This window comes from Homalodisca vitripennis, chromosome 5, assembly GCF_021130785.1.
Source record: "Homalodisca vitripennis isolate AUS2020 chromosome 5, UT_GWSS_2.1, whole genome shotgun sequence".
Lineage (NCBI taxonomy): Eukaryota > Metazoa > Arthropoda > Insecta > Hemiptera > Cicadellidae > Homalodisca > Homalodisca vitripennis.
Window position 1 is genome coordinate 35,014,208 of NC_060211.1, and position 26,828 is coordinate 35,041,035.

Below are 26,828 nucleotides of genomic sequence, written 5' to 3' on the forward strand. Positions count from 1 at the left end.
TTTGAAAATATAGTACGTTCACCATCATAATATCGATAAAAAGAAACTAACAGTGCGCATATCACAGATACGTATATCAGTGAATACCCTGCTATCTATATCTGAAACTGAAGAGGATACTCCAGAAGGTTATCAAGTTATTTCCTCAGGTTGGCATTTATTTCAACATTTAGAAATGTTGCCTTCTGCAGCGGTCCAGATACACTTCTACTTATCTCCTCAGTCCAGAATTTACTGCAAAGTCATCCATAACTGTAGAGGTCCTTAACTAGGATGTTCTATTATCAAACAAATCAGTCAAGTTGGTTGAAAGCACTAGTCTGAAACATTTTCTCCTTTCCTTGGGTATTTTGTCCCACTCAAGGCAATAATACTCTCTGGGTTAAAACCGTAGCTCTATGAATTATAATAGGGAAAAGAATATATAATCAGTTATGTTATGAAAAACAGAGGTTAAAACCACATAATCCCTGGATAAGAGTGATAAAAAGACAGAAGAGTCCTCAATAGTTCGATAGTTCGAGTTGGTTCCTTCAATAGACTTCGTGGAGCTGATCTAAAGAGAAAGATGGGCTCTGTCTTCAAGAGCAGTACAGATACTCCAGGTAGAAGCACTTAAATTCATGAATATCTTCATGGAAATCCAAGTCTTGAGAGCCGAACCCCGGTCTAAAGCGTCGGAGTATGGACCTGAGTTAGAGATAGGGCACCTATAGGTGTCGTTCACTTTGTATCAATAGTGTACAAAGCTCCCTATTTTGTTTTATAAGAGCCTTACACAGACCAAATAAATAAAACTTCCATGGAGTTATAGTACATTTCAGGAGGATCCAATTCAAATATACAAAGTTTAATACCTTCCAGTTGAATTTACACTGGGTACAGCAAAAACTGATGTGTCTGGGAAATTTTATGGAAGTCCAGGAGCGTCACATCACTAAACGCAAATTTAAAGGTATTGAGGTGCAAAAATAGATCGATAGGTCTAGTCTACTGCGGGGATTGACTGTTGGAGTTGGTGGGGCTCCCTAAGTGTTAAAGGCAGTTCCTAGCTTAAATATAAGGGTGTGCCGCCCCCTGTCCGTTTTGACTGGAGAGGCCGAGACAGAGCTGGCCTCCCTCTCTTTCGAAGACAAGAGTGAGATTAATACCCAAATTACTTCCTCGTGGATCTCGACAGGGGGTACTACTTCCAACCTTGCCCATCCAGAATATCCTATGACTCCAGAAGCAACGCAAAGTCCTTTTAGGACTAAGTGCAATTTCTATGCTTCTTGTTTTTAAAGAAAAAAGATTAAGATAATCCACAATTCCCGAAAGGAACCTGTTGTAGGACTGAAATAAAACCTAAAGCTACGGGTAAAGGAAAACTACCTGGCCAGTCAGAACCCAGAACATTAAAATAGTACTTCATAACCAATGCAGTATATTTCATTAATTCAGTTTTCCTCTAACGCGTTTCAAGATAATTGCCAATGGTATTATAAAGTAGCATTTCATAAATAGCAAGAAATAAAAGGTGCTTCCAAGTAAGGGAACCTTAGAACAAGTGAGGAAAACTCAGAAGGAAAATATATTTGTAGGACTTAAAAAATAATTATAGGATCATACAAACTGAGTGCCGGCTACAAAATTACGTCAGTATATCAGATCCTTGAGATAAACATCCTATGCTTGCGTCGTCCTACCCCAGTGTTATGTTAAGACCAATTTTACTAACAAGCTATAACATAGAGACTCCAGGCTGTTTTGCATCAGGACAATCACATACTGAAGGGCTTGGATATTCAAACGCACACTCACAATGAAATATATATACATATTATATATATTACATACTTATGAAACTTTCCAAAATATTTAATTATAGTAGTAATTTTGAAATATGATTTGTTTTTAATAATTTTTGATACTGTTGATGAATGAAACTTAATCAACAAAACTTGATTTTCCTTCCTGAAATTCCCTCCGGGACAGTCAATTAGCTTTGCTTTGCACTTATGGCAGAAGCTGATCCATATTACTGTTTACATTACTTCTCGCTAATGGACGTTGTAAACCAGATAATGTTCAACCTCATCATAACCAGAGTAAACTCTTCCCATACTATGTTTTGCTTTGAGTGCATAATGTTCATATTCAGTATTATCCTTCCAAATTTCATACAATTCTTTAAACTCCAATGATCAATCGTAACTAAAGTCAATAGGTTAATAAAGTAAGTTATCGGACACTATTATTACCATTAATTAGATACAAATGTATTATATTGGTATATTCATAGAATTTACTTGGTTATTCATAGCTTAAAAATAAAAATTGGATACTTTCCACTTTACACGATGAGACTTTTATAATTTTCTAAGAAAATATAATGAATGTATCAGTTTTCATGAGATTTTACATAAACAATATAAATTGTTACCATTTGTAATATTTTTGATGATCTAATTTTTGGGCGTACCAAATTATTGTTTTACTATGACTTTAGTTCAGAAGTATACTTTTGTATAGTTTTGTTTAAATAAAATTACAATTCGTTACCCCTTTACCATTCGTGAGGCTGAACAAATTCCACGAAAAATTCTCAGATTTCTATGATGGTGCGTTTTATTCCATGGGATTTGTCACACATATCTGCCTCGAAAATGAACTGACCTATAGAATTGAAATTATGCATTATGCTTCATTGCTTAGGAACACTGTTTTTGATGATGATACATGTCATGCAATGATATTTGGTTCAACGTTAGTGAATATGTTTAGATTGGCCTTATGGGTAACTATTATGTCAACTTGAAAATAGCGGGACTTTGTACGTAGACTTTTATTATTTAAATATTGATATGAAACCAAATTAAACAAAGAAAAATTTGAATGCATCATGCGGAAAGGTATCTTGACCAAGACTTCACGTGCATACTTAAAGTTTTGCTTGAAACTTCATTTCTACATAGACAAGAGTTAGTTCTATGATGAATGAAATGAGATATGGATTTGGACTTTTGTACGCAACCTCGCCACATGTGGTGTGACGTACTCCTACATTGTATTATAATAAGTAGAGATTTACAAAAACCCTCTTACACAAATTTAATTTCAGTTGTGAACACAAGTGACCTATTCAATAAAATCCGATAATACATTCAACATCGAATGGTCTACTAACGAACTCGATATTTCTGGCAATCTCACCTTCAATGCTAGTTACTAATTATATTAATTGGCCAATTTGAACCAAATAACGAATGATGTAACAAGTGCCCCCTTTATGTTGTACAGTAGCAATTAATACTAATTACACGCACACATGTGATATAACATGTGACATGCAACATGTGTGTGTTATTTAACATGTGACATATTAACAATTTTAGATTATTCGTAGAGTTAAAAATTGAGTTCAATGTTAAAATAATCGGTGACATGATTTCAGTGGAATCTTGCGTTGTAATAATCTCCCTATCTTACCGAAACTTTTATTATTGAAAACTGCTATTAAAACTAACTGATTGATTAAGAAACATGAATTTATCCTTTGGCAAGATATTTCGATAAAGTTCATATTCAGATTTTATGTGTTTTATGAAACCGCTTCTTCCCAGAGAATGAGTTCTATAATGGTTCAGGGTGACACAATTTCTTTTTTTTGTCTCCTGAGGGATGTAAAAATCTATTTCTGTATGATAACTGTCTGTCAAATCTGACCGCTGGAAATTTTAAGAATGAAATTAACTATAGGGTTGATATTAGAATAGAATAGAATATAGAATAGAATATGATTTATTTTTGAAAATATTACAATAACACATTATATACAATGGTATACACAATGTAATAAATCAATAAAGTAACCTAAACAACCAAATGTATACACAATGTACAAACCTAACGAGCAAACTTAAATGAACAATTTAAAATTCTTGTAAATAAAATTAAAACAAAAACACTCGTAAATTAAAAGAAATATTTTCAAAAATAACTAGGGCCTCTAGAGGCAAGTGCCTGTGGAGAGGTTCCTTTTATAACAAAAATCTTTTTCAGCTCAAAAAAATTTCAACAAAACTTTGATTTTTTTATAAGCTCCTAAAAAAATTGATTAAAAGTGTGCTGCTGCAGTTACAAAGCAAATGAAAATCCACTTAAATAAATTCAAACTAAAATTTACTGTTACCTTCTTCAATTAACTAGGAATCTATGCAGAGAAGAAAATCTAATTTATCAAAACCCAATAACCTCTTCTTTAATGTTTTTGAAAATAACTTTATATTATCACAACTAATAATTGAAGAAATTATACTAAACATTTTAGGTCCCAAAAAACAATAACTATTTGAAAAAAATGCTAAGTTAGGCTTTGGAACTGGTATTGGTTCTTGCTTTCTTAATTTGTTTTTGTAACTATTTTTTAATTCTGGTAAATTGCCACTTATGACATAAAATATTTTTAAAACTTTATAAACAAACATATATTTAAGGGGAATAATATTTAAATCAACAAAAAGAGGAAAAGATTTCTCCATTCTTCGTTTTTGTTTGCAGCAATAGATTGCGCATGCAACCCTATTGAAGCCTACTACGAGGCACATGATGTGGCGTACTCCACCTTGTGTGTTTCCTAAATTTTCGATATCAGTTTTCGAAATAAATAGATAAAATAAGAGAATAGAATGAAGGTTATACTATAATACAGCTGCTATGGGAGGCGCCACTGGCAGTGAAGTGGACAGATACCGCCGACCCTGAGCAATCCTGTTCCTGGTCTTGACCCGTCATTCATACAATACATCGTATATATGACCTTGAACCGTGTTCTCCCAGCTGTGTACTACTCACAGAGGACTGTGAATGTTTATCAGATAGCATCACTAGACAAGAACTATAGGTTGAATTCCTGGGGAGATGAATAAATTTGCAAATGGGTTTGGAACGATTATTTTAAAAACTTTTAGTTATATCAATTAAAAATGCCATTGCCATTGAAGAAGCACCTTTAAAAAAATAGACTGGGCGTAGGGGAGACCTGTTCACCAATGAGGAGTTGGGAGGAAGTACTGAGCGATTCACACTACAGACCGTCGAGCGTCCCTATTTAACTAATTAATGAAGCATACTATTATTATGTTCACTTCAACGAAGTTTATGTAAATAAAACAGGATTTTCCGGAAATTTTAATCGTTTAGTGATACAAGAAACCAGTAACACTACGTTTCGAGATCTGCAGTCTGATCTCTTCTTCAGGTGAATAGCTAACATAACACATACCTACAATCTTCGTTAAAGTATACAAACCTATATTGTTTCTCGCGATATTAGTTATTTAACAAAATAATTAGTATTAATGTAAGGCAGTATGAATAATTTGTGTCATTGTCGAAGTAAAATATTCTCATTAGACTGAATGAGACACTGATGATAACGACATACTACTGAAATGCTGTTATATAAGTAACGTACCAAAGTGTTATTAGAGTTTGATAGAAATATTTTGAAGATTTTGACTAAAAAAAATGTCATACTCTATTAAAAGATATGATAAACAGATTATATATGTAGGGTTTAAACTATTAGATATTTTTCTGAGACAATAACTAGAGCAATCTGGAATAACTATTTAGTAGTTAAAAGAATTTCTTGATTTTATATGTCGGGTTAAGGTAACTATAACTATTATTCTATATACATATTTACTATCAATCGGAAGTTCTTACAATGTAAATGTGTTTTTATGGATTTGAAATAAATCCTACTATATAGGGCTCTGTTCCATGGGTTCCCAGAGTGCCAATGTTCCTCTTAAGAGAGTATTATTTAGTTTTAAACCTCTGATCACTAAATCACACTTGTGTTGCTCATGTAGTTATTCTCAATCCACTAGCAAACTTAATACCAGCTAATTAATTGTAACACTATCTTCAAAATTTTTTATTAAAGATATTTTAATTTTTGTAAATTATTTGTCACCCTTGCATTTTTAAAGTTTTATATAAGTAATGTCAATTATCTCAAATATTTACTTTGTTCCAGCTCTCCGTCTAGGTTTACAATGTAATATTTTTAATATACATGAATAAAGACATTTATAACTGTACAGTGAACATGGAAAATAAATATTTAGTTAAATGGAAGGTATTCAAGTAAACTAAGAGACATATTCACGCAACGAGTACTTATTACAATATCAATATGTCACCTAGACAATTAATTAGATAAGTAACATAACCCTGGGTTAATTAATGTAACAGTACTCAATTGGCAAAGGATTTACTTGATGATATAATTGGATTGGATGCGATTAATCGTTAAAAGGAAAATTGTTCTTTACAGACATAACATTTAGAACCACAAACCAGACGATCTGCGGTCACGCGATCTATGGTTTAACGACTAGAAGGCAATAATTAGATGACGTATCTGTATCTTCACGCCGTCATTGTCCGTCTGTTACTCTAGTTGGCAGACGTTATAACTGTACTATCTGAGGTTTCACGACTAGAAGACAATAATTAGATGTATCCGTATCTTCACGCCGTCATTGTCCGTCTGTTACTCTAGTTGGAAGACGTTATAACTGTACTATCTGAGGTTTCACGACTAGAAGACAATAATTAGATGACGTATCCGTATCTTCACGCCGTCATTGTCCGTCTGTTACTCTAGTTGGAAGACGTTATAACTGTACTATCTGAGGTTTCACGACTAGAAGACAATAATTAAATGACGTATCCGTATCTTCACGCCGTCATTGTCCGTCTGTTACTCTAGTTGGCAGACGTTATAACTGTACTATCTGAGGTTTCACGACTAGAAGACAATAATTAAATGACGTATCCGTATCTTCACGCCGTCATTGTCCGTCTGTTACTCTAGTTGGCAGACGTTATAACTGTACTATCTGAGCACCCCCGTAACAGATAATAGGATTGTAGCTTGCTCAGATTGGATAGAATTGGTTATAGTTATTTGAATATAACTATAACCAAATCGTATTATTGGTTTCTACTGATGAAATGATTAATTTTGAAATGATACGGTTAATTTATTTATAGTAATAGTTCATAAATGTGTAAAACGTAATTGTTATTGCATTGTAAACTTTTGTAACGTTAATTAATAATTACAGTGTAAAATTTGTAATATTAAGACTAAGTTTTTTAAATGTGGCAAAGCTCTGTTACAGTGCTTTTTCAGTGCACTGTACAGTTTAGTAACAGTTTGTGTACCGTAGAGTTGTTAAATATCACGTACGTATAGTACGAGAAGTTTTGAACGTCACTATTAATGAAAAGGACAGCTTGAAACCGTAAAAGCGCATATACAACATTTAGAAATAAAGTAAACAAAGAGCAAATATTTAGTTTTGTAGTAACCTGCAAGTGATAATTACTTGAAAATATTGAACCTCTAATCATATCTTTATTTTCTAAAAGTTAAATATTGTAGTCAAGTACAAGGTTTATTTTTATTATGATTTTATAAACACTAATAATTATTTTGTTCTCTTAATAAATGTTAAGGGAACATATATAGTAATGTACTTGTACATAGTAATTATACATTTCTACACAAGTATTTACACACATAAAAAAATACACCTATTAGTTTGATTACAGTGAAGGCTATTTTGTTCTGTCCAACACCGTCAAACTTGTTTGTGGATATGAATGAATAATTTCATATCAAATTTATCGTACAATGATCGATGACAGATTGCTTAATTTGTGGACCAGCTGTCCTCAATACAAGGTCCGTGTACTCTGGTTGTAGCTACAGTCTACTGACCCCGAGACACCAGAAGTCCGACACTCGAGAGAACAACTGACTCACCTTGCACTCTAGGCCGTGAGTGCCCACTGTAATCTGAGCTACTGTATAAACAGCCATTATTAACAATCTATATTTATCACCCAAGGATAATCTCTTTCACGTAACTGAAGCTCAACTTATCTTTATTAATAAATCCTCTCCAATAGGAATAGAGTGCAAGGTCCGTGTACTCTGGTTGTAGCTACAGTCTACTGACCCCGAGACACCAGAAATCCGACACTCGAGAGAACAACTGACTTACCTTGCACTCTAGGCCGTGAGTGCCCACTGTAATCTGAGCTACTGTATAAACAGCCATTATTAACAATCTATATTTATCACCCAAGGATATTCTCTTTCACGTAACTGAAGCTCAACTTATCTTTATTAATAAATCCTCTCCAATAGGAACAGAGTACAAGGTCTGTGTACTCTGGTTGTAGCTACAGTCTACTGACCCAGAGACACCAGAAGCCCGACACTCGAGAGAACAACTGACTCACCTTGCACTCTAGGCCGTGAGTGCCCACTGTAATCTGAGCTACTGTATAAACAGCCATTATTAACAATCTATATTTATCACCCAAGGATATTCTCTTTCACGTAACTGAAGCTCAACTTATCTTTATTAATAAATCCTCTCCAATAGGAACAGAGTACAAGGTCTGTGTACTCTGGTTGTAGCTACACATACTACAGCAGAGACACCAGAAGCCCGACACTCGAGAGAACAACTGACTCACCTTGCACTCTAGGCCGTGAGTGCCCACTGTAATCTGAGCTACTGTATAAACAGCCATTATTAACAATCTATATTTATCACCCAAGGATATTCTCTTTCAAGTAACTGAAGCTCAACTTATCTTTATTAATAAATCCTCTCCAATAGGAACAGAGTACAAGGTCTGTGTACTCTGGTTGTAGCTACAGTCTACTGACCCAGAGACACCAGAAGCCCGACACTCGAGAGAACAACTGACTCACCTTGCACTCTAGGCCGTGAGTGCCCACTGTAATCTGAGCTACTGTATAAACAGCCATTATTAACAATCTATATTTATCACCCAAGGATATTCTCCTTCACGGAACTGAAGCTCACCTTATCTTTATTTAATAAATCCTCTACAATAGGAACAGTAGCGATTCATATGAACTTCACTGTGCGTACTCAAAATGAATGATTTATTCACAGTGGAGTCACCAAACTGAGAATTTCAGTGAAGTCTAGCCATAGAGTAGCAATGGAAGTATTCTGCCTTCGCTTGGTTTGCCAGCAAAGCCTTAAGCTTGTGTTTTACACCAGATTACAGGAGTAAAGTTTGAGACAGCGTCAGGTTTCAGAATGTACACAAAGCGGAAGATAAAATAAAGCTGATGCAACAATCATACTGTCCTAAAATTGACGAGATAGGATTATTCGCGATTCTAATTTATTGACACCATTACAAAGGGATTGATGAGACAAAGAGTTTTCAGCCAAGCCTGTGTATCTAAAGTATTAGGAATAACAAAGCTAATTAAATATATCTATAAACCATTTACTACTTTGATCTATTACGATTTTTATAAAATTGTGATTTTAATAATGGGCACTCCACTAGCAAAGCCCCAGGTTTCATTAAAACTGTTTTAGGCGCAGAACTGTACTATTGATACACACGCTTTCCGTATCAGTGCTGGGTTAAAACACAAGCAATAGCTTATCCAAAACAAAGTTTGGTAACATCCTTCCAAAAATAGGTTGACATCAGAGAATCTTGATACTTTCATCCAAGAATTTTTGTTGTTCGATACTATTTTTTTAGTTGAGTCTTTAAACAGTTTAAATGACAAGAATTTAAAAGTATTTATTACTTCTAAAATCTGAAGTTATAATAATGTTATTGAAAATATTTTAAATCGTGCTCCTATGGCACCTTGGTCTTAAATAAGTTCTATATCAATCCTGGTTTAAGACACAATCCATAGAATATCATGCCGGATTTAGATAAGGGTCCGTCCAATAACAATAGGCACAAATACATAATTGTGGTCAAAAATAACTCAGTCTGTATACTACATAAATCTATGTAACTGAGTATCGAAGGACCCCACAAAACGATCCTCTATATATATATATATATATATATATATATATATATATATATATATATATATATATATATATATATACAGAGTTATTACCTCACAGACGGACATACAGACTGTCCTCTGATCTTTTGGTTTCAAAACGAACCAAGAGAAACCAATGTACAAACATCCAAGTGTCTAGAATCTTTCTGTAGAGATTTATCGCACACGCGGACAACCTTGTGGACGGATCCTGACCTTTTGACTTCGAAATCAATACAGTTATTTTGTAGAGAAAGGATCTTTTTTTGTCTCTAGGATCTTTTTTTCAAGAGCTATGTTAAGACTGCCAGATGGATGGACAACGGTCCTGTCGGGTTTTAAATAAAGGGGAAAAATTAATAGTTAAGGTTTCTTTTTTCAGAGCGAGCTCATTCTCGAACTCAATAGAATTCTGTTTTGTTAGTGGAAATAATAATAATTCGAAAATAACAAGTTTACTTAGTGAACATTTTATATAGGTGAACATTTAAAAGTATCTTTAGGGTTTCTTAGATGGGCATAGCATAAAATGCGGCAAACATGTACCTGCCTTTGATTTTAATGTTTTACTTCTTTAATGAAATGAACTCTACTATACAGTTGGATTTATTACCATCGTGTCGAGTTTCTGAATATATGTATCGTAGATGGGTTATATATAAAGTTTACTTAGGCATCATGCTTTATGGACATTTAAAAAATCTCGAAACCCATAAGTTTTGTTACTTTTAATTGTTTGATTTCAGTATCAGTAAAGATAGGACATTCGACTTTTAAACACTACAATTTGAGTCTATGCGTTATAAAGATTTCTAATGTTTTTACTTTTGACGGAATTAATGATATCATATCCATATCTTGTTTGGATGTGATCTCTATAGCAGTTCCCATCATCTCTTGGTAAGGTAATTGTTCTTAAAGAATGTCTCTAATTCATATCGCAACACGTCTGACACACCTGTTCTTTAGTTTATTTCGGTATAATATTGACGTGGTTTGCAGTTTTATTGCTTTATTTGAAATAATTACCTTATCCGTATCCTTTATTTCCACTGTATGAAAAGGATAATAATTGATTCTACCAGAAGAATGGAGTACTCAAAACTGTTCTTCCTGTCGTTAAAATATAAAAATTGATTCTTCTAAACCCGAATCCTATTAACATATTTTATGTTCGTGTTTTAAATTCAGCAAAACCTTTACTGTTCGATTATAATTTTTGCAGCGGAATAAATGTTGTATTAAAATATTCATTTAAAAGTAACACATATTTTAAAATTCATACAAAATGTAATACAATTTCCCATTTACGAGTTATTAAAGTTTATAAACTTTGTATGGATGCAGTTTTCGAAACTTAATATGATGTTTTTCTAAAAATTTGTTTAGATCTCAATTGGAACACGAACTTTTAAATGTTTGAAATTTGAACCTTTATTGTATTTAAAGGTATATTTACCCCTAAAAAACAAACAGACAGATAGTAAACCAAGTAAGATACGACTATTCGTTATATGAAATTTATTACTTATTTCGGTCTAAAAAGTCTAACAGAGTATTTACGGACACTCTGTATGTATATCCTTGTATCCAAATCCATTTTCTCTAATATACATTTTTTTATTTAAAAATACGATATACAATGAGGCAATATATAAACTGGTCATACAATAACTTCTGTCTAAAATTGCTATACAATATTTAAATGTATACATTTAAAAAGAAATAATCCCAAAACTCACCTGTGCACAGATTTCCCCCAGATGTCTCATAAACAGTTAATTTGAATGAAGTAAATTGTTATAAATCCATTTAACTGTAATTCATTAATAGTTTTTACACAATATTTTATAGTTACATGCATAATTACAAACTGTAGACGAAACTAAAACGTTATTTGCAGTTTTTACAAATAAGATTTATACACACAAATAATAAAATATATTCAGTTGATATATATATAAATAATATAATAAATACAGTAAAAATAAATAATATATAATAATATAAATATATTCTAAGTTTCATTATTACTTGTTAATAAAAATCCAATACATAAAGTTCAGGAGTTATTTTTTAATTTAAACTCTCAGTTTTATTTATACCCGTTTTCTTGAGTGTAATGTTGTACATGTAGGACAAACGCACCAAGTACTTGGTAATAAAAGCAACACCCGGCTACGAAACTCATAAACTATATTAAATTCTCAGCTTGTTATTGGATTTCAGTTACGTTTCCACTTACTTATTATATAAACCTTTATACGACTTCTAGACAAACATTTACTGTAAGTATATAATATTTCGACTACGAATGGATTGCATGTTAGTTCTAACAGAATTATTTGTTGAATAACTGTGCGCTTTGTATTTGCTTCAAATTTCATCCATCCAACCAAAAGTCTGAACATTTTGATTTGAGAAAATATACTATTTTGTTTTAAACAATTTTTTAATACCATTATTCAAACATTTACCTATTTGATTAAATAGTTATAACACACCAAATTATCCATGAAACGCCGCTCACTGATCACTTATTACTCAGTTTATCCCATAAGAAGTTAAACCTGATATCTAAACATCAAGTTTGTGTGAAAGATTCTTGTACAACCTTTTATATAATAATGCAATTTTAATCATTAACATTTCCTTGGTAGCACCATGTATAACATTTACCGTTGTCAATATTACAAAAATAGAACACTACGTTTCGTGGATAGGAATCTATCCTCTTCCTCAGGTTTCAAAAACCTTATCCTGGCATCGCCTGGTATTGATTACCTTCAAATGTTGCGTATGAATAACCGTACCTAATATCGTTTATACTTGAAGAAGAGGATGGATTCTAACTCTTGAAACGCGGCGTTCTACATTTGTAACATTAATGTCAAATGTATAAAAACCTTTTATCCTTTTGAACTGATTCGTCATTAATTATAAACTTTAAACTATGCATGATGTTCCTTAATACACTCAGAACTGCCCACCTATTGTCTAGAATATTTTAAAACTTCTAGAGTATATAATACAATTCTTTTAGTCTGTTTAGTATAAAAACGTTCTTAAACTTTCTTATCAATTAAATACAACGGAAAGGATAACATTTTATGGGACAGTTTCAATAGTAAACAATCCAAAAGTAGAAGACCAAGTTTCGTTGGTTGAGATCTATCCTCAATTTTATATGTCAAGACCCCCAACACAAGCGAACAATGACAAGCGAGTTCAGCGCCATTTAATGACTAGTTTGAAGTTTTATACACGCTTAACCATATCTAAGATATTTTACACCTGAAGAAGAGGAAAGATTCCAATATTCGAAACGTACTGTTCTATTTTTGTAACATTAACGTCTAACGATGTCCAAAACGCGTTATTCCTTCTAATCATCCATAGCTAATAATTTATTACTAAGCCCTAAAAAAAATAAACTATGTAACAATATTCATAGGAATATTTATTCATAATTAACTTAGTTTTTGAAAAATAAAAAAAATATACTATGAATAAATACTGTTTGATAAAATTAATTATTATATGCACTTTCTCCGGAATCATGCAAGTTTTATAAATAACCATAATGCACTCTATAATAACAGAATAGCTTTTTAAAAATGAATATTTATTTTATTATTGCATCACCATACGTTATTCATAAAAATAGTATTTATAATTAATTTTGGAAAAATTTGTAAAAAATTTATCATCAGTAAATATTGTTACATAAAATTAATTATGAATATGAAATTAATGGGTTTTTTAAAAACGTATTAAGAATATATTGTTAGATAAAATTAATTATGAATAGATATTCATAACAATATTTATTAATAATTCATTTTCGAATAACTTGTAAATGATTTAAACTCGTATAAGTTTTAAAGTATACGAACCAAATCGTCCGCTAGAATAACAACGATGTGCGGCGGAGTCTGTGCAGAGGCATCGACGATCAACAGGAGCAGCGACGCTACGGCTATACCAGGGAGGTAACCGTCCGCCATGGCTCGAACACCAGCAGCACAACACTGAGCTACGATCGGTCGCCCTCTCGTGGACCGGTGACCTTCAGGGTGATACAACACCTAGACAATACATACTCAGGTGTCGGAGTAGGCTGGCTCCATGACTTCATCAATTAATTCAGTTTACTTGCCGCAATCTATTCCGTATACCTCAGTGCTTTGGTACAGTAAATGATAGAAAAGAGTTAAAAACTGTTTGCACCAAATACCAAAGTTCCTGTTTTTTGTATTTAGTGGGTTTAAAATTGAGGGTTACTTTTTTCTAATTTAAAAAAATATTTAAATTTCAAGTAATATACAAATGATACTAGAGTTGAAAATAAGAATTATCTAAATTTACTTATTTAAAACCATTATTCTATTTTTATTTTTTTACATTTTCTAGAACTATAAACACACTTTTGAAACTAGAAATAGTTTATACAGTTCAGCCAGAAGAAGTAGGTAGATTGTGAAAAATAAAGTATCTTTAATTTATATCTCACGAAATTTTATTGTTCTTAACTCAAAACCCTTTCAATGTAGAGCAAATCTCCGTTACGATTAAACAAGTTCAAGTAAATTCACTTTCGAGCATTATATTTCCTTATATACGCTACATTACTAAAGTAAGTTAATCTTCATGATATGCACTTTCTCCGGAATCATGAAAGTTTTATAAATAACCATAATGCACTTTATAATAACAGAATAGCTTTTCAAAAATGAATATTTATTTTATTATTGCATCGCCAACAGAAGTATGGAAGTTCAAATTCATTGAAAGAAGTTAAATCATTGAGGAGACCCATTTTACATAAATTAAACCCGGAGAGAAGTATCTAAAAATAACTAAAAATTAATATGAAAACCAACTCTAAAAAGGGTTCCAAGAATACTGAGAAATTCCGCGCAATAGACTTCACAGGACCTTAAAATAGACTGGCCTCGCAGATCCTACAAAGACTCATGGCATCAACTTCATTGCACAAATCTTTCCTGGAAACCGTCGTCACAAAGAAAGCTTTATCCAAAATAAGTCGGTTCCATTTTACCTTGATAAATATAAATATAAACACACACACACACACACACACACACACACACACACACACACACACACACACACACACACACACACACACACACACACACACACACACACACACACACACACACACACACACACACACACACACACACACACACACACACACACACAAACACACAACACACACACACACACACACACACTTTAATTTCTTAAAAATTATATAAAATGATCAGTAACCACAAAAAATTGTTTCACTTAAAACTTTTGTTTAGCCACGGAGCAGAACTCACTCCCTGTAGATAAAAAGAAAGATATAAATGTTATTTTTATTAAATCACATATTATATAATAAATATTCATATTCATTGTTAGAACTCTGTGTTAAAACTAAAGTATAATGTATTACTATAGTTACAAGTAGTTATAAATGAATTATTAATATAATAATCCGAAGCAGTTTGTTGGAGGCGATAATATTATAATCGACAGTTAAAAGTGCATTCCGGAATAGTTATTGGGATTATAGACGTAAATAAGGGGGGGGGGCTCGACCTCCTCCCAAAAGTTTGAAAGAAGACGTACATTAAAATTGCACCTAGTAGTTTGTTTTAAGCTAGAACACATTTCTGCGGTCTTAAAGCTTAAAACTGTCCAGTAAAAAAATTCCCGAGCCTCTATTTTTGAGGGTATTTTATACTTCCTAAGCTACCCAGTGAGGCAGTCTCCCTGAAGTAATTTTCTATATACGCCACTGATGATCACAGAATTATGTAACAGATGTTATTAAAATTAGATATAGCAATATTATTGTTCCCACTCTTGATACTATAGGACAGAAAGTCATAGCCAGTTTTGTTAGATGTCAGGTTAAAGAGGACATGCAACTACCACTACCAGCTAGTCTCAGAGCTTATTGTGTCCCATTCATGGACACAACCTGAAACTTTTCACACTTTTTAAGCGTGAAAAACAAGCATTTTGAGCTATCGGTCATACATTTTCTATATTTCGGGGGAAAAATTACACTCAATTGGGTAAAGCCTTTCGTTAAGTTCTTTCAAGTCCTTAGGTACTTTGTTGTAGAGAATCGTTTGAGAATTCCAAATATATTTGTGGAACATGAGCCATTATTTCCGTGTAAGGTGACTTTTTCAAACTCTTTTAAAGTTGCATGCTTTGCACATTTTCAGTGCTGTCGTGAACACAAGTGGAAAACCACACGCTCCTGCCTATGAAGTAAACCACAAGATTAATAGTCGTGCATTATTTCTCCTAAATTTATAACGAAGCCAATACAGTGTTTATTAGTGTTGAATAATACATCAGTAACTGTATATTTTGATTAAAATTAAGGAACTACTTCGGAAATAAACTTTAGCGGATATATAAGTATTGAGAACAACGTAACTTATCGAATAACATGTCCAGAACATAAGGGGAAGCCCATTTTAAAGTTTGTTAATGACATTAGATAGTTTAAAAAGATAATAGAATTTTGGACATTTCCTTTGATATGTGTTATAAAATGTATAACGCAACGTTTCGAGGATTGAAATCTATCTTCTACGTCTGGTGCGAATATAAATAGTGCACGGAAAAGGAAGAAAAAGAATAGTGGTAAAACATACCACAAAACTGTTTGGAGTCCAGGCATGAGTGAATAAACCCAGGAGAAAATAAGGAAGTCGTTATGTCTGTATTATGTTACAACAATTTTCATACCGATTATATAATGCACCACTACCCTTCATCCCTTTGAGTACCTTTTTATCTTTTTCAATGTAATGAATCTCATCCTATCTGCCATGAAATAAAATTTTTTCCCGGGGCTATGACATAAATTGTTTGGCTTATCTGATATTCTCATTAGAATATATTTTTCCTAGGCGGTTACAAATGTAACAGTCCTTAGTAAGGATGCGACACGCCCACTTCAAATTTTTGCCATTGTCTGTCTGTCTGTCCGTGTGTTGGAACTTAGTACATATGTTCCTATTCGTCCTAGGAAGAATTTTATCGATTTTGGTGTTCTAAGATCAATGAGGAGTAAAGATGGTTGTGAGACAGCATGGTGGTTGTGATTCTTGAGAACGCTCTGGTATAATTTTTAAAAAGTTTTCACCTAGTTTGTAATTAATTATGCGTTAGGTTAGTTATTTACCTGAAGAAGAAATCAGATTGCAGATCTCGAAACGTAGTGTTACTGATTTTTTGTATCACTTACCTATGGCAAATGTCCGGAAAACTCCCGTTTCCTTTAGTCGTAGGTGGGGTAGGTGAATGCAGACCTATTGTAACCTGTATTCTGTAGTTCATTTTTAGTTATTAGTGTTGTGTTTAGTGTTTTATTGTCGTAAGATTTGTAAGACATTTTTGTACCGAGTTTGAAATATTTAAATTACTTTCGTCAGTTCTTGAATGAAATGAAACACTGCTACTCGTCGTTGACTCATGGGCAACACGTGTGAAGTAGAAACTAGACTTAAACGTTTTTCTCAGAACTCAAACCGATTCCACTACTTCTGCAGTAATTCCTATCTGCTCTGTTTTGCCAGCACCTAAACACGTGAATCATGAATCATGGTCTCCACGTGCTGACAAGTTAGTTCACTTATGCTTATGCCCTTCAACTACATCATTCATCATGTTTATGTCATTCTTAATCTATTAATGAACATTAACTAACTGTAACTCTGTTCTTGTGCTGTGTCTATATTTACTTATCATTCATTAGTTGAGAGTTAGTGAAACATACTCATGAGGCTGGCAAAACTTATCTTTTACCTGCTTGTCAATCTGTCCGTGCGTAAGACATCATGAAAGTTTGTTTCAAACTTCAGCGAAGCAGGAACTTGTATTGCTAGTACAGTGTGTCCACAAAGTAATTGTCACAGTTTTTAATAACTGTATTTACAAACTATTACTATTTAAACACTGCTATGAAACCCACCCAGACTAATGGACAAAAATGTGACTGTATCTAGAGGCAAGAAATCTCTAGAGAGATAATCTAAGTGAACTTTAAATTATGGATGAAACTTAATTTCCATATGAACAACAACGGTATGATGGTCTAAACACGCTATGCAACCCATGCAGACTAATGGACATATAAATTGTATCTAAAGTGATTCAAGAAATCTCTAGAGAGATAATCTAAGTGAACTTTAAATTATGGATGAAACTTAATTTCTATATGAACAACAACGGTATGATGGTCTAAACGCTGCTATGAAACCCACCCAGACTAATGGACAAAAGTGTGACTGTATTATCTAGAGGGAATTTGAAATATATTTTTAAGTGGACCCTACGCACGCACTCTTGTGGAATGGGATGATTGTAAAATATCATGTTTACTGAATTAAGAGTGCTACGATGGTGACATACGTCCATCCGTGGGATTTCACTGAGCGCCATTGAAGACTATCACTCAATAGGCAGGCACAATATTTTCTATTTATTTCTGTCCACAAGACGTCTCAAGAATGAAATGAGCTATAGATTTTGGAACAACTTCAGCGAAGTCTACCTATTACGTCGTGTTATAAACTCCTACCAGTGCTTATTATAAAATAAAAAAGGTATGGTCTTTTACCAGATGAATTTACGGCCAATAAATCGTCTCGAGCTCGTAAATTAGGAACTAAAAGCGGTATGAAGGTTACTTCCGAACACAACATTCTGTTCTTGCAAGGACAGAAACGCCTCGCGGTCACTCATCCAAGGCTCAGCCACGCCCGTCGACTCGGTTGTCTTCGCAATTATAAAACTTTATTTCTCGAAATATTAATGCAGCGTCGAATAAATACTAAATGTATATGATAAATATAGCTATAAAAGGCTAGATCAATTATATAATCTTAACATTATATTACGATACTTGAGAGTTATTTAACACTACACCCACACACAATACCTAGACATGTATACGAGTACAATACATCACAAAAGAAATAAAGCTTTAACCTCCCCGGCTCGGCATTCTTAGAGGACCTGTGTGTGCGTGTGTATTTTTTGCTTTGTTTAAATATTCAGTTTGAAATAATTATAACCCAGCTAAAATGAATTGATTCATCCTAAAAATTTCGTTTTTACTCCTAAAAATCACAAGTTACATTGACTTTTCAGAACCCGTATTCCAAAGCAGACACTCACTTCCATAGACATCTTATGAATTCATACTACTAAAACTCAAAGCATAAATATAAATTCGTGTCATAATGAAATTAGCATTAATGGAGATTTGCATAAAATAGGTAACAATATACTTTATAAAAACTAAATATATATTATATAATTTAATATTCTAATAATATAAATTCAAAATAATATAAAAGTAATAGAACTTAATATATCAAAAACATGTAACACTAATAAGTACATGATATTAAATAATTGTTTTTATTCTTGTGATTGTATATTATAAAACAGTACAGCTTCATTATCGCCTACTATAAATGCCACTGTTTAAGTAGCTTAAAAAAAGGTTTTTGTATATATAATGTGTTTAAAGGCAATGGAAAAATAAAATCTGTTTAATTTCGTAATCTCAGTTTATATTCATTAGATTTATAATGTTCTTGTTTAAAAAAAGAATGGATATGATTGTTTAGTCTTTAATTTCTCATAATAATTCTTACAACATTTTTCTGAGTTGCTATTAATATCTTTATGTGTCCCTCTACCTACATAATATTGAATATTCAAATCGACTGATAAATGTGTTTTAAAATTTAACTTCTTGTCCATTTATAACCGATGTAGTTAGTGATTGTACTACTTCTACTTATCTGCAATATTCATTACTTTCTCCATGAGTATACGTACCTTATTTTTATTTTATTTATGATTTTATTTTTGAGATGCATATTTAATCTTAAAGGAAAAAATAGATTTAGTTTTTTCAGGATTTAATACCATCTTGTTTGATGTAAACCAAAACCTTAAAGGCTGTAAGTCTACATTAATTAGGACTTAAATTTCCTCTTCTGCATTTTCAACACAGCATAAACAAGTATAATCAGCAAAATATGTAATTCTATCTTAACATTTTTCATTACACAGATCATATATATATATATATTGAAAATAAAGTTGCAACCAATACAGACCCCTGAGGTACTCCATATTCTATCATTCCAAATATTCTTACATACCCAGTAACTTTAACACATTGCTTCTTTACTGTTCAATAACCATTAAATAACTTCTAAGCAATTCCTCTTATTCCATAATAATATAGCTTTTACAGGAGTATTTTGTAATCGACAATATCAAAAGCCTTTGTAATATGTAAAAAAGTGCTAGATCTTTTAGATGTTCAAATTACGTTCATACAGCTAGAACGTTTAACTTAAGAGTTATTGGTTATATCCATGCTTTCACATCTAAAGAACGTCTGTTTATGATAATTAGTATTTTAAAATTTCTTGACCGAGGTAACTGTATAGCACAAAGATTAACATCAGAACTACCGGTCGATATAAGCTTTTAAGCGTCAAGGCCTGAATAACAAAATAGCTAGTTGGTTCCAGAATAGATCTGTTACAAGAGTGACAGCTGATCCCGTCAGGGAAAGCCCGCCACTTGTATGTGTCGGAACAGGGAACGTTGAACTGGACTGGAGTCTGTGCCAAGGTTAGCTCTGGTGCAAGGGCACGTGTCACCCACAAGTCCGCCTGAGTGACATCACGCCAACCACCAGAAACTGTAATAGTACATGTTTGCCAACAAGCTTGTTTGCAGTTCTATTGGAACGTTGAACTGGACTGGAGTCTATGCCAAGGTTAGCTCTGGTGCAAGGGCACGTGTCACCCACAAGTCCGCCTGAGTGACATCACGCCAACCACCAGAAACTGTAATAGTACATGTTTGCCAACAAGCTTGTTTGCAGTTCTATTGGAACGTTGAACTGGACTGGAGTCTATGCCAAGGTTAGCTCTGGTGCAAGGGCACGTGTCACCCACAAGTCCGCCTGAGTGACATCACGCCAACCACCAGAAACTGTAATAGTACATGTTTGCCAACAAGCTTGTTTGCACTTCTGTTCAAACGTTGTTTGCGTTGTAACAGGTAAAGGATATAACTTTGGATCACTTCTTTGTTTAATGTTTGTTTTTGACGATGGAAGGTTTGAAGGGATAACAGGATTTCGGACATTTGCCATCGTTATAGGTTATAAAAGATATAACATAACGAACAAAAAGAAGTAAAAAAGGGAAAGAAAAGGGTTCAAACATATCCGTACCTTCTATTCTTCATCATGATCATTGTTTTTTTATATATTTATACCTACTCCACCTGAGGAAGAGGATGGATTCCAATTCTCGAAACGTTATGTTATTTGGATCACGTTAAATATTCTTGAGTTTATGACATAGTTTCGGGCAATTCCAGTAAGAAAGTGGTTAGAAAAAGTGATAGTAGCAATAAAGAAATTAGTTGTAAAGTCCTAAAGTCTGAAATGTGAATATTGTATTGTAAAATATATTAAACTTCTATATTTTGATTTTAGTAGAGGTCAATATTGTAACAAGTGAATACAGTGCGTGCTAAATTGTTTTTAAACAGGCCTAAAATTTTCTTAACAGGATAGAAATTTTGGGTGAATAATTGAAGTAACAAACTGCCGGTTTATATTCTACTTCATTTCTTCTCAAGGGGACCGTCCTTGTGGTGTCAATTAAACATGACATAAGTACATTAAAATTTATTTTGATAAATAAAATATTACAAAAAATTTTTTTTTAACTTAAACCAAAGGTATGGTTTGAATTAAAAGAACACGAAATAATTTTATAAAATAACATACCGTAGGTCATAATAGTCACGAATAATTTGAGAATCGATAGTTTGTACGATTTCAAAAAATACATGTTTGATTTTTATAATTTAAATATGAATTGACTGAATATTACCCCTATGTTTAGCAGTTTAATTTATTATTATTTCAAAACGGTTCCGTGTATGGGTATGACTGGAGTGTTAATTTAACAACTCTATTGTCATTTTCAATGATTTTATTTATAAAATGTTAGGAAATTCCAAATTTGTAATCGTTTAGAGGTACTGATAACAGAGATTATAATTTGTATAACGGTTCATAATGCTAAATCCAGTTTTGATTATACCAACTTTTCTGTACAAAGTATTTAGTATCTCAGATCATGTATTTCATTGAGGCATTATTAGGTGTAATATACTATACAGCTTGGGCTGTATATTACCGTGTGGTTTTTATTGTTGGGGACGCGGTATGTACCGGAGTATCCAGACGGTACTCTTTTATCTCTTTACTGTTCTCAGAATGAAGGCTGTCTTTGCCCTGCAGTGGCCAGACAATGACTTCCTTATCTCTGAATGCAAGGCACCTTCCGTCCTAGAGTCGGCCATTGTTCTCTGAGCATGTTACTGGCTTCAAGCAGCTGGCGTGTATTTCTTTCACTGGCTGAGCGTTAGCGAAGCTTCCAACTCCTAGAGGCTGGGAAACTGTATTTTTGTCTGTCAGTCTAGTTGAATAAAGTCACGCGATGTCTTGAAAAATTATTGACTTATTATACCTGTAGACTTGAAATTGTGCATGAAGATTAATTTCTATATGTTGAGCCTCGAGTTCGATGATGGTGCATGTCCCTCCATGAGATTTGGCTGAGTTTTAGCGTAAGTATTTTAGGGGTAACGATGTTGGCAACGAGAAAAGCATAGAATAATTATGTGGGAACAAGCTGAGTCCGTGTATTGGACATTTTACAAGTGACATAGTAACACATTTAATGACGTTACTATGTTCGATTTGTCAGTTTGAATTTATTCACGTTTCGTCACGTTCTTCAATACTACATTGTATCGTTCTACATGTACCTATACAAGATAGAGTTCGACGATTGTGCATGTTCCTCTAAGTAAATTGGTTTAGCAGAAGCCTATAATTGCTGATGACCCAGATAATGGATTGAGCTGAAAACGAAATTATGTATATTTTGTTAAGCTGTTGTTAAGAGTTCGGCGAAATTCCTCTGTCTGTCTACCTGTGTGCCTTTTACTCGCTGAATATATGAAAAACAAACTGGGAATTTGGTGGAGCTTTTACCTAACCTAAAATTTAAATGATGCATGGAACTTCATTTCTACAAAGACAACAATGAGTTGGATGAAGATCAATGTCTATTCATGCAATTTCACTGAGCGTCACTGAAGCCTCACTCAGTAGATTAGCATATTTTCTTTACTGTCTGCCAGGGTAATGTAAAAATATCTATTCTGTCTGTTTATCTTTCTGTACGCAAAACATCTTGAAAATGAAATGAGCTCTAGACTTAAAAGTTTTAGACTTTAACTGCCTGTTTTGCGACAGTTAGTGAGGCGTATACCTGCCTTGTGTGCCTCAGGTATATTAAACATCGGTTCCAGATAAATCAACCGCCAATAAGCTGAAATTTTATGACAATAATATTTAATACTTCTTACCATTTCTATGTCATGATCCTGGTGTTTCTAAACCAAATAAGATTAATCTTATTATTACCAAGTAAAATTGGTAACGATGAACAAATTAAAGCATGAATTAAAACGTTACATTTGGCAAAAAGTATTTCTATTTATTAACAAGAGTGAAATAAAAATTTAATATAGAAAGAAATCAGAAGAAGATAACTTTACAAACAAAGTGATCAATAAAAAATTTAACCCCGCCTTCAGTACTATGCTGTCTTTGCCAGCAACGCATGTCATAATCTGAACGTTAATTTCTCTTTAGAACAACATCTCTCTCACATCAATAATGATGATTAATCATACTTAAAAATGTATATATTGGACGGTGAATGAGTTATGCACTATGCAGTTCCAAACTTGAAATTGGAATGTTTTCATTTTACTGATTGACAAAAATATAACTTCCTTGCTTCTTGCCGTAGATCGACGTAGCAAGCTGTAAGGATTGTTAACTACCTTTTTGTTACAGCTTCCTTTTCAGTCAGTTTCAGTTTGAGGCTCTCAATCTCTTTACTGAGAGTTCTACCAGACTGAAATATCTCCAAATATTAATTGTGTTAGGAATTGAATTTTGAGTTTAGATCCAGTTTACCTTACTTTTATTGCAGCGTCTGGTATCTGGCGCTGTCTTAAACTTACTCCTGGAATCTGGAGTCATGTTCAGATTGCATTGAAAGAAAGTCGACGACGAAGAATCTCAAAACTAACGAGTGAAACAATTATGTATCTTATGAGACAATGAGACTACCACTTCATTTATTTATAGGTGTCTCTGATGTTGAAACGATGGAAATGTTTCGTTTTGAGCTTCTTCGTCGTCGACCTTCTCTGGATCTCTTCAGACGAACGTGACTCCAGATTCCAGGAGTCAAGCCTGAGACAGCGTCAGATACCTGACGTTGCAATAACAAGAATGTGAACTGGAACTAAACTCAAAATTCAACTGAATGCTTTATGTGTGTTAAGAATGTTGTTACATAATACCAGCCGGAAAATGTATGTTTGTATGCTGGTGCGCACGTATCTTCAGAACCGACCTATCAACTTGAAATTTTGCATGTAGCTTTTGGTGTTTGTTGAAAAAAAAACACTGAGTTCGATGTTGGTGCATGTAACTCCATAGAATTTGCCTGAGCCGCAGCTAACATTTTTAATTCTTCCTGTTGGTAACCATGATGCTAACGAGAAAATAATAATAATCTTCGTATAACCAAATCAAATCAAATCAAATCATTTTTATTTTGCCAGAACATTACAAAAAATGTATAGCAATAGTCATTTTTCTATTATTTGGAACAATCACTCCACATTGAGACTAGTCAGACATACAGAAATTTCAGTCGCACCACATTCACTCATGCCAATTTTCCCATTTTCCAACCATTTGACACAATAGTCTCACTATATGCAAGATATCCAGATAATATTTAGTCTATATATACATTAAATAGTTTTGGATGAAGCTTTATTTCTACCTATTCAAGAAAGAGTTCTACGATGGTGTATGTTTATCCATGGGATTTAGCTGAGTGTCTTTAAAGTCGGCACTCAGTAGGCTGCCACAATTTCTCTTATATCTGCCGGAGGGATGTAAACATTTCTTTTGTGATTGAAAATGTACGCCTGAAAACAAAACAAACAAACAAAGGCACTTTCGCATTTATGATATTGCTAGCTGCTACCCGCGGCTACGCACGTAATTTCGTAGTATTTGTACCTGTCTGAGCACTTCTGGTTTAATGGATTATATATCCGACGCCAATGTTGAGTTTACCTTTTTGCCACGGTTAAGAAAATAAGTCTTGAAGTTTATAACTATGACTGTTGTAATTTACTTTGTTCTTAATATGTTTTATTCTATAGCTGATTTTGTTTTGTTTCAAGATGAATTTAAATTTATAGTAAACATTTTTAGAACATTTAGAGCTGGAATTGGTACATTAGTTCAAAAAAATTCCAGGGAAATTTCATCTAGCATAATAGTTCTTGTAGATTCTTCAAAGGGAGTCTTTGGATTCAAATTCTGACCATCTTATTTTTCCCGACATTTTATAAAGTAGATTAGTACTTACCTAATCGCTGAAATCTAGAAAGGCTTGGTAAATTATGGTTACTTTAAAGAAAATTTATTCACTATAAATGGAAACAAATGTAAAATAATAAACAATATTTAAAATCATATTTGATTAAATTTGACAGGCTCATTTAGTTAATATTACATAACTTACCGAGACTAAGGTGGGATTTTTCGCTACCTTAAAGACAATTTAGGCTTAGCCTGGCCTATATTCATCCAAGGAACTGTAAGAATGTCCGCGTAAAATTTCAGTACAATCGGTTAAGTAACGCGTGACAACAAAACAAACAAACAAATTCTTTCTTTGAAGTTTGTTTTTTACGATGGAAGGATTGTGAAGGAAACATGATTTTTCTGGATATTTGACATCGTGCAGAGATACAAAAAATCGTTCGTTCAAGCACCATCGTCGAATTCTATGTTGAAATGAAGCTTCATGCCAAATTTAACATCTATACGTATATTTTCTACAAGAGTGAGAGAGACGGGGAAAATAGACATTTTTCAAACTCCCTGAGTGATAAAGATAATTACTGAATTAGACCATTTTCATGCTTTATACAAGACAATGAGAGCAGGTTAATCTAGTGTTTGCTGAATCGTGTTACGGAAGTATTCGTTGACCTTGGGGGGGGGGGGGGGCTCTTCACATCCGACACTGTCTGCAAAAGCTGCTTCCGAATTTTAAGGATTCCCTGCTTTTTGGGATTGTAAAACCGAAAAAGTGACCAAGTAAAGAATAATAGCATTAAGGACATTTAAGTCTTCTGAAACCTTCTATTTCGACCTCAAAAAGACTACCACGGCTGAGTATTGTTTTTTTTCTTAAAGGAAATTTCTCTATAGATTTTAAGAAACATAAGGTGATGTGCTTATACAAGGCTAATTAGCTCTTGGTTCATGAATTAATACTAAGGTATGCATCCTTTAAAACGTAAAATATTTTGACTAAAATTATACTAAACATTTCCTGAACGTTTTACTTAAAGTTTATCCATCGAGTCTTTGCAGAAGTATGCTACTTCCTAACAAATTACCTCATATAATCTCTAAAATGAGTGAAAAGTTACTCGGTGAACATAACGACATTGATGGATTACCCGCGCTATTAACTTGATGGCCACTGTGCGAGAGTGATAACCAATATCTTTAATGTTATCTCCAAGTCAAAGTCACATTAGCCACGGTCTTCACGTAAGCTGTGCTGACCTCTACTGTAATCTTTGCTAAAAGGTATCCATTAAGGATTTTTCCGCATACATTTCTCAATAGGTT

The 26,828-nt window shown here is 33.2% G+C and overlaps 1 protein-coding gene across 4 annotated transcripts in view; it reads right to left on the bottom strand.

Moving 5' to 3' along the window:
- LOC124361989 (arylsulfatase I-like) overlaps positions 1-26,828 on the bottom strand; it is a 178,035-nt gene that overhangs the window by 56,112 nt on the left and 95,095 nt on the right. For all 4 annotated transcript variants that reach the window (XM_046816108.1, XM_046816112.1, XM_046816111.1 and 1 more), the window contains exon 4: positions 13,816-14,007. In XM_046816108.1, coding sequence (XP_046672064.1) covers positions 13,816-13,926 — 111 coding nt within the window. In that variant the 5' untranslated portion in view covers positions 13,927-14,007. The remainder of the gene's footprint in view (positions 1-13,815; positions 14,008-26,828) is intronic.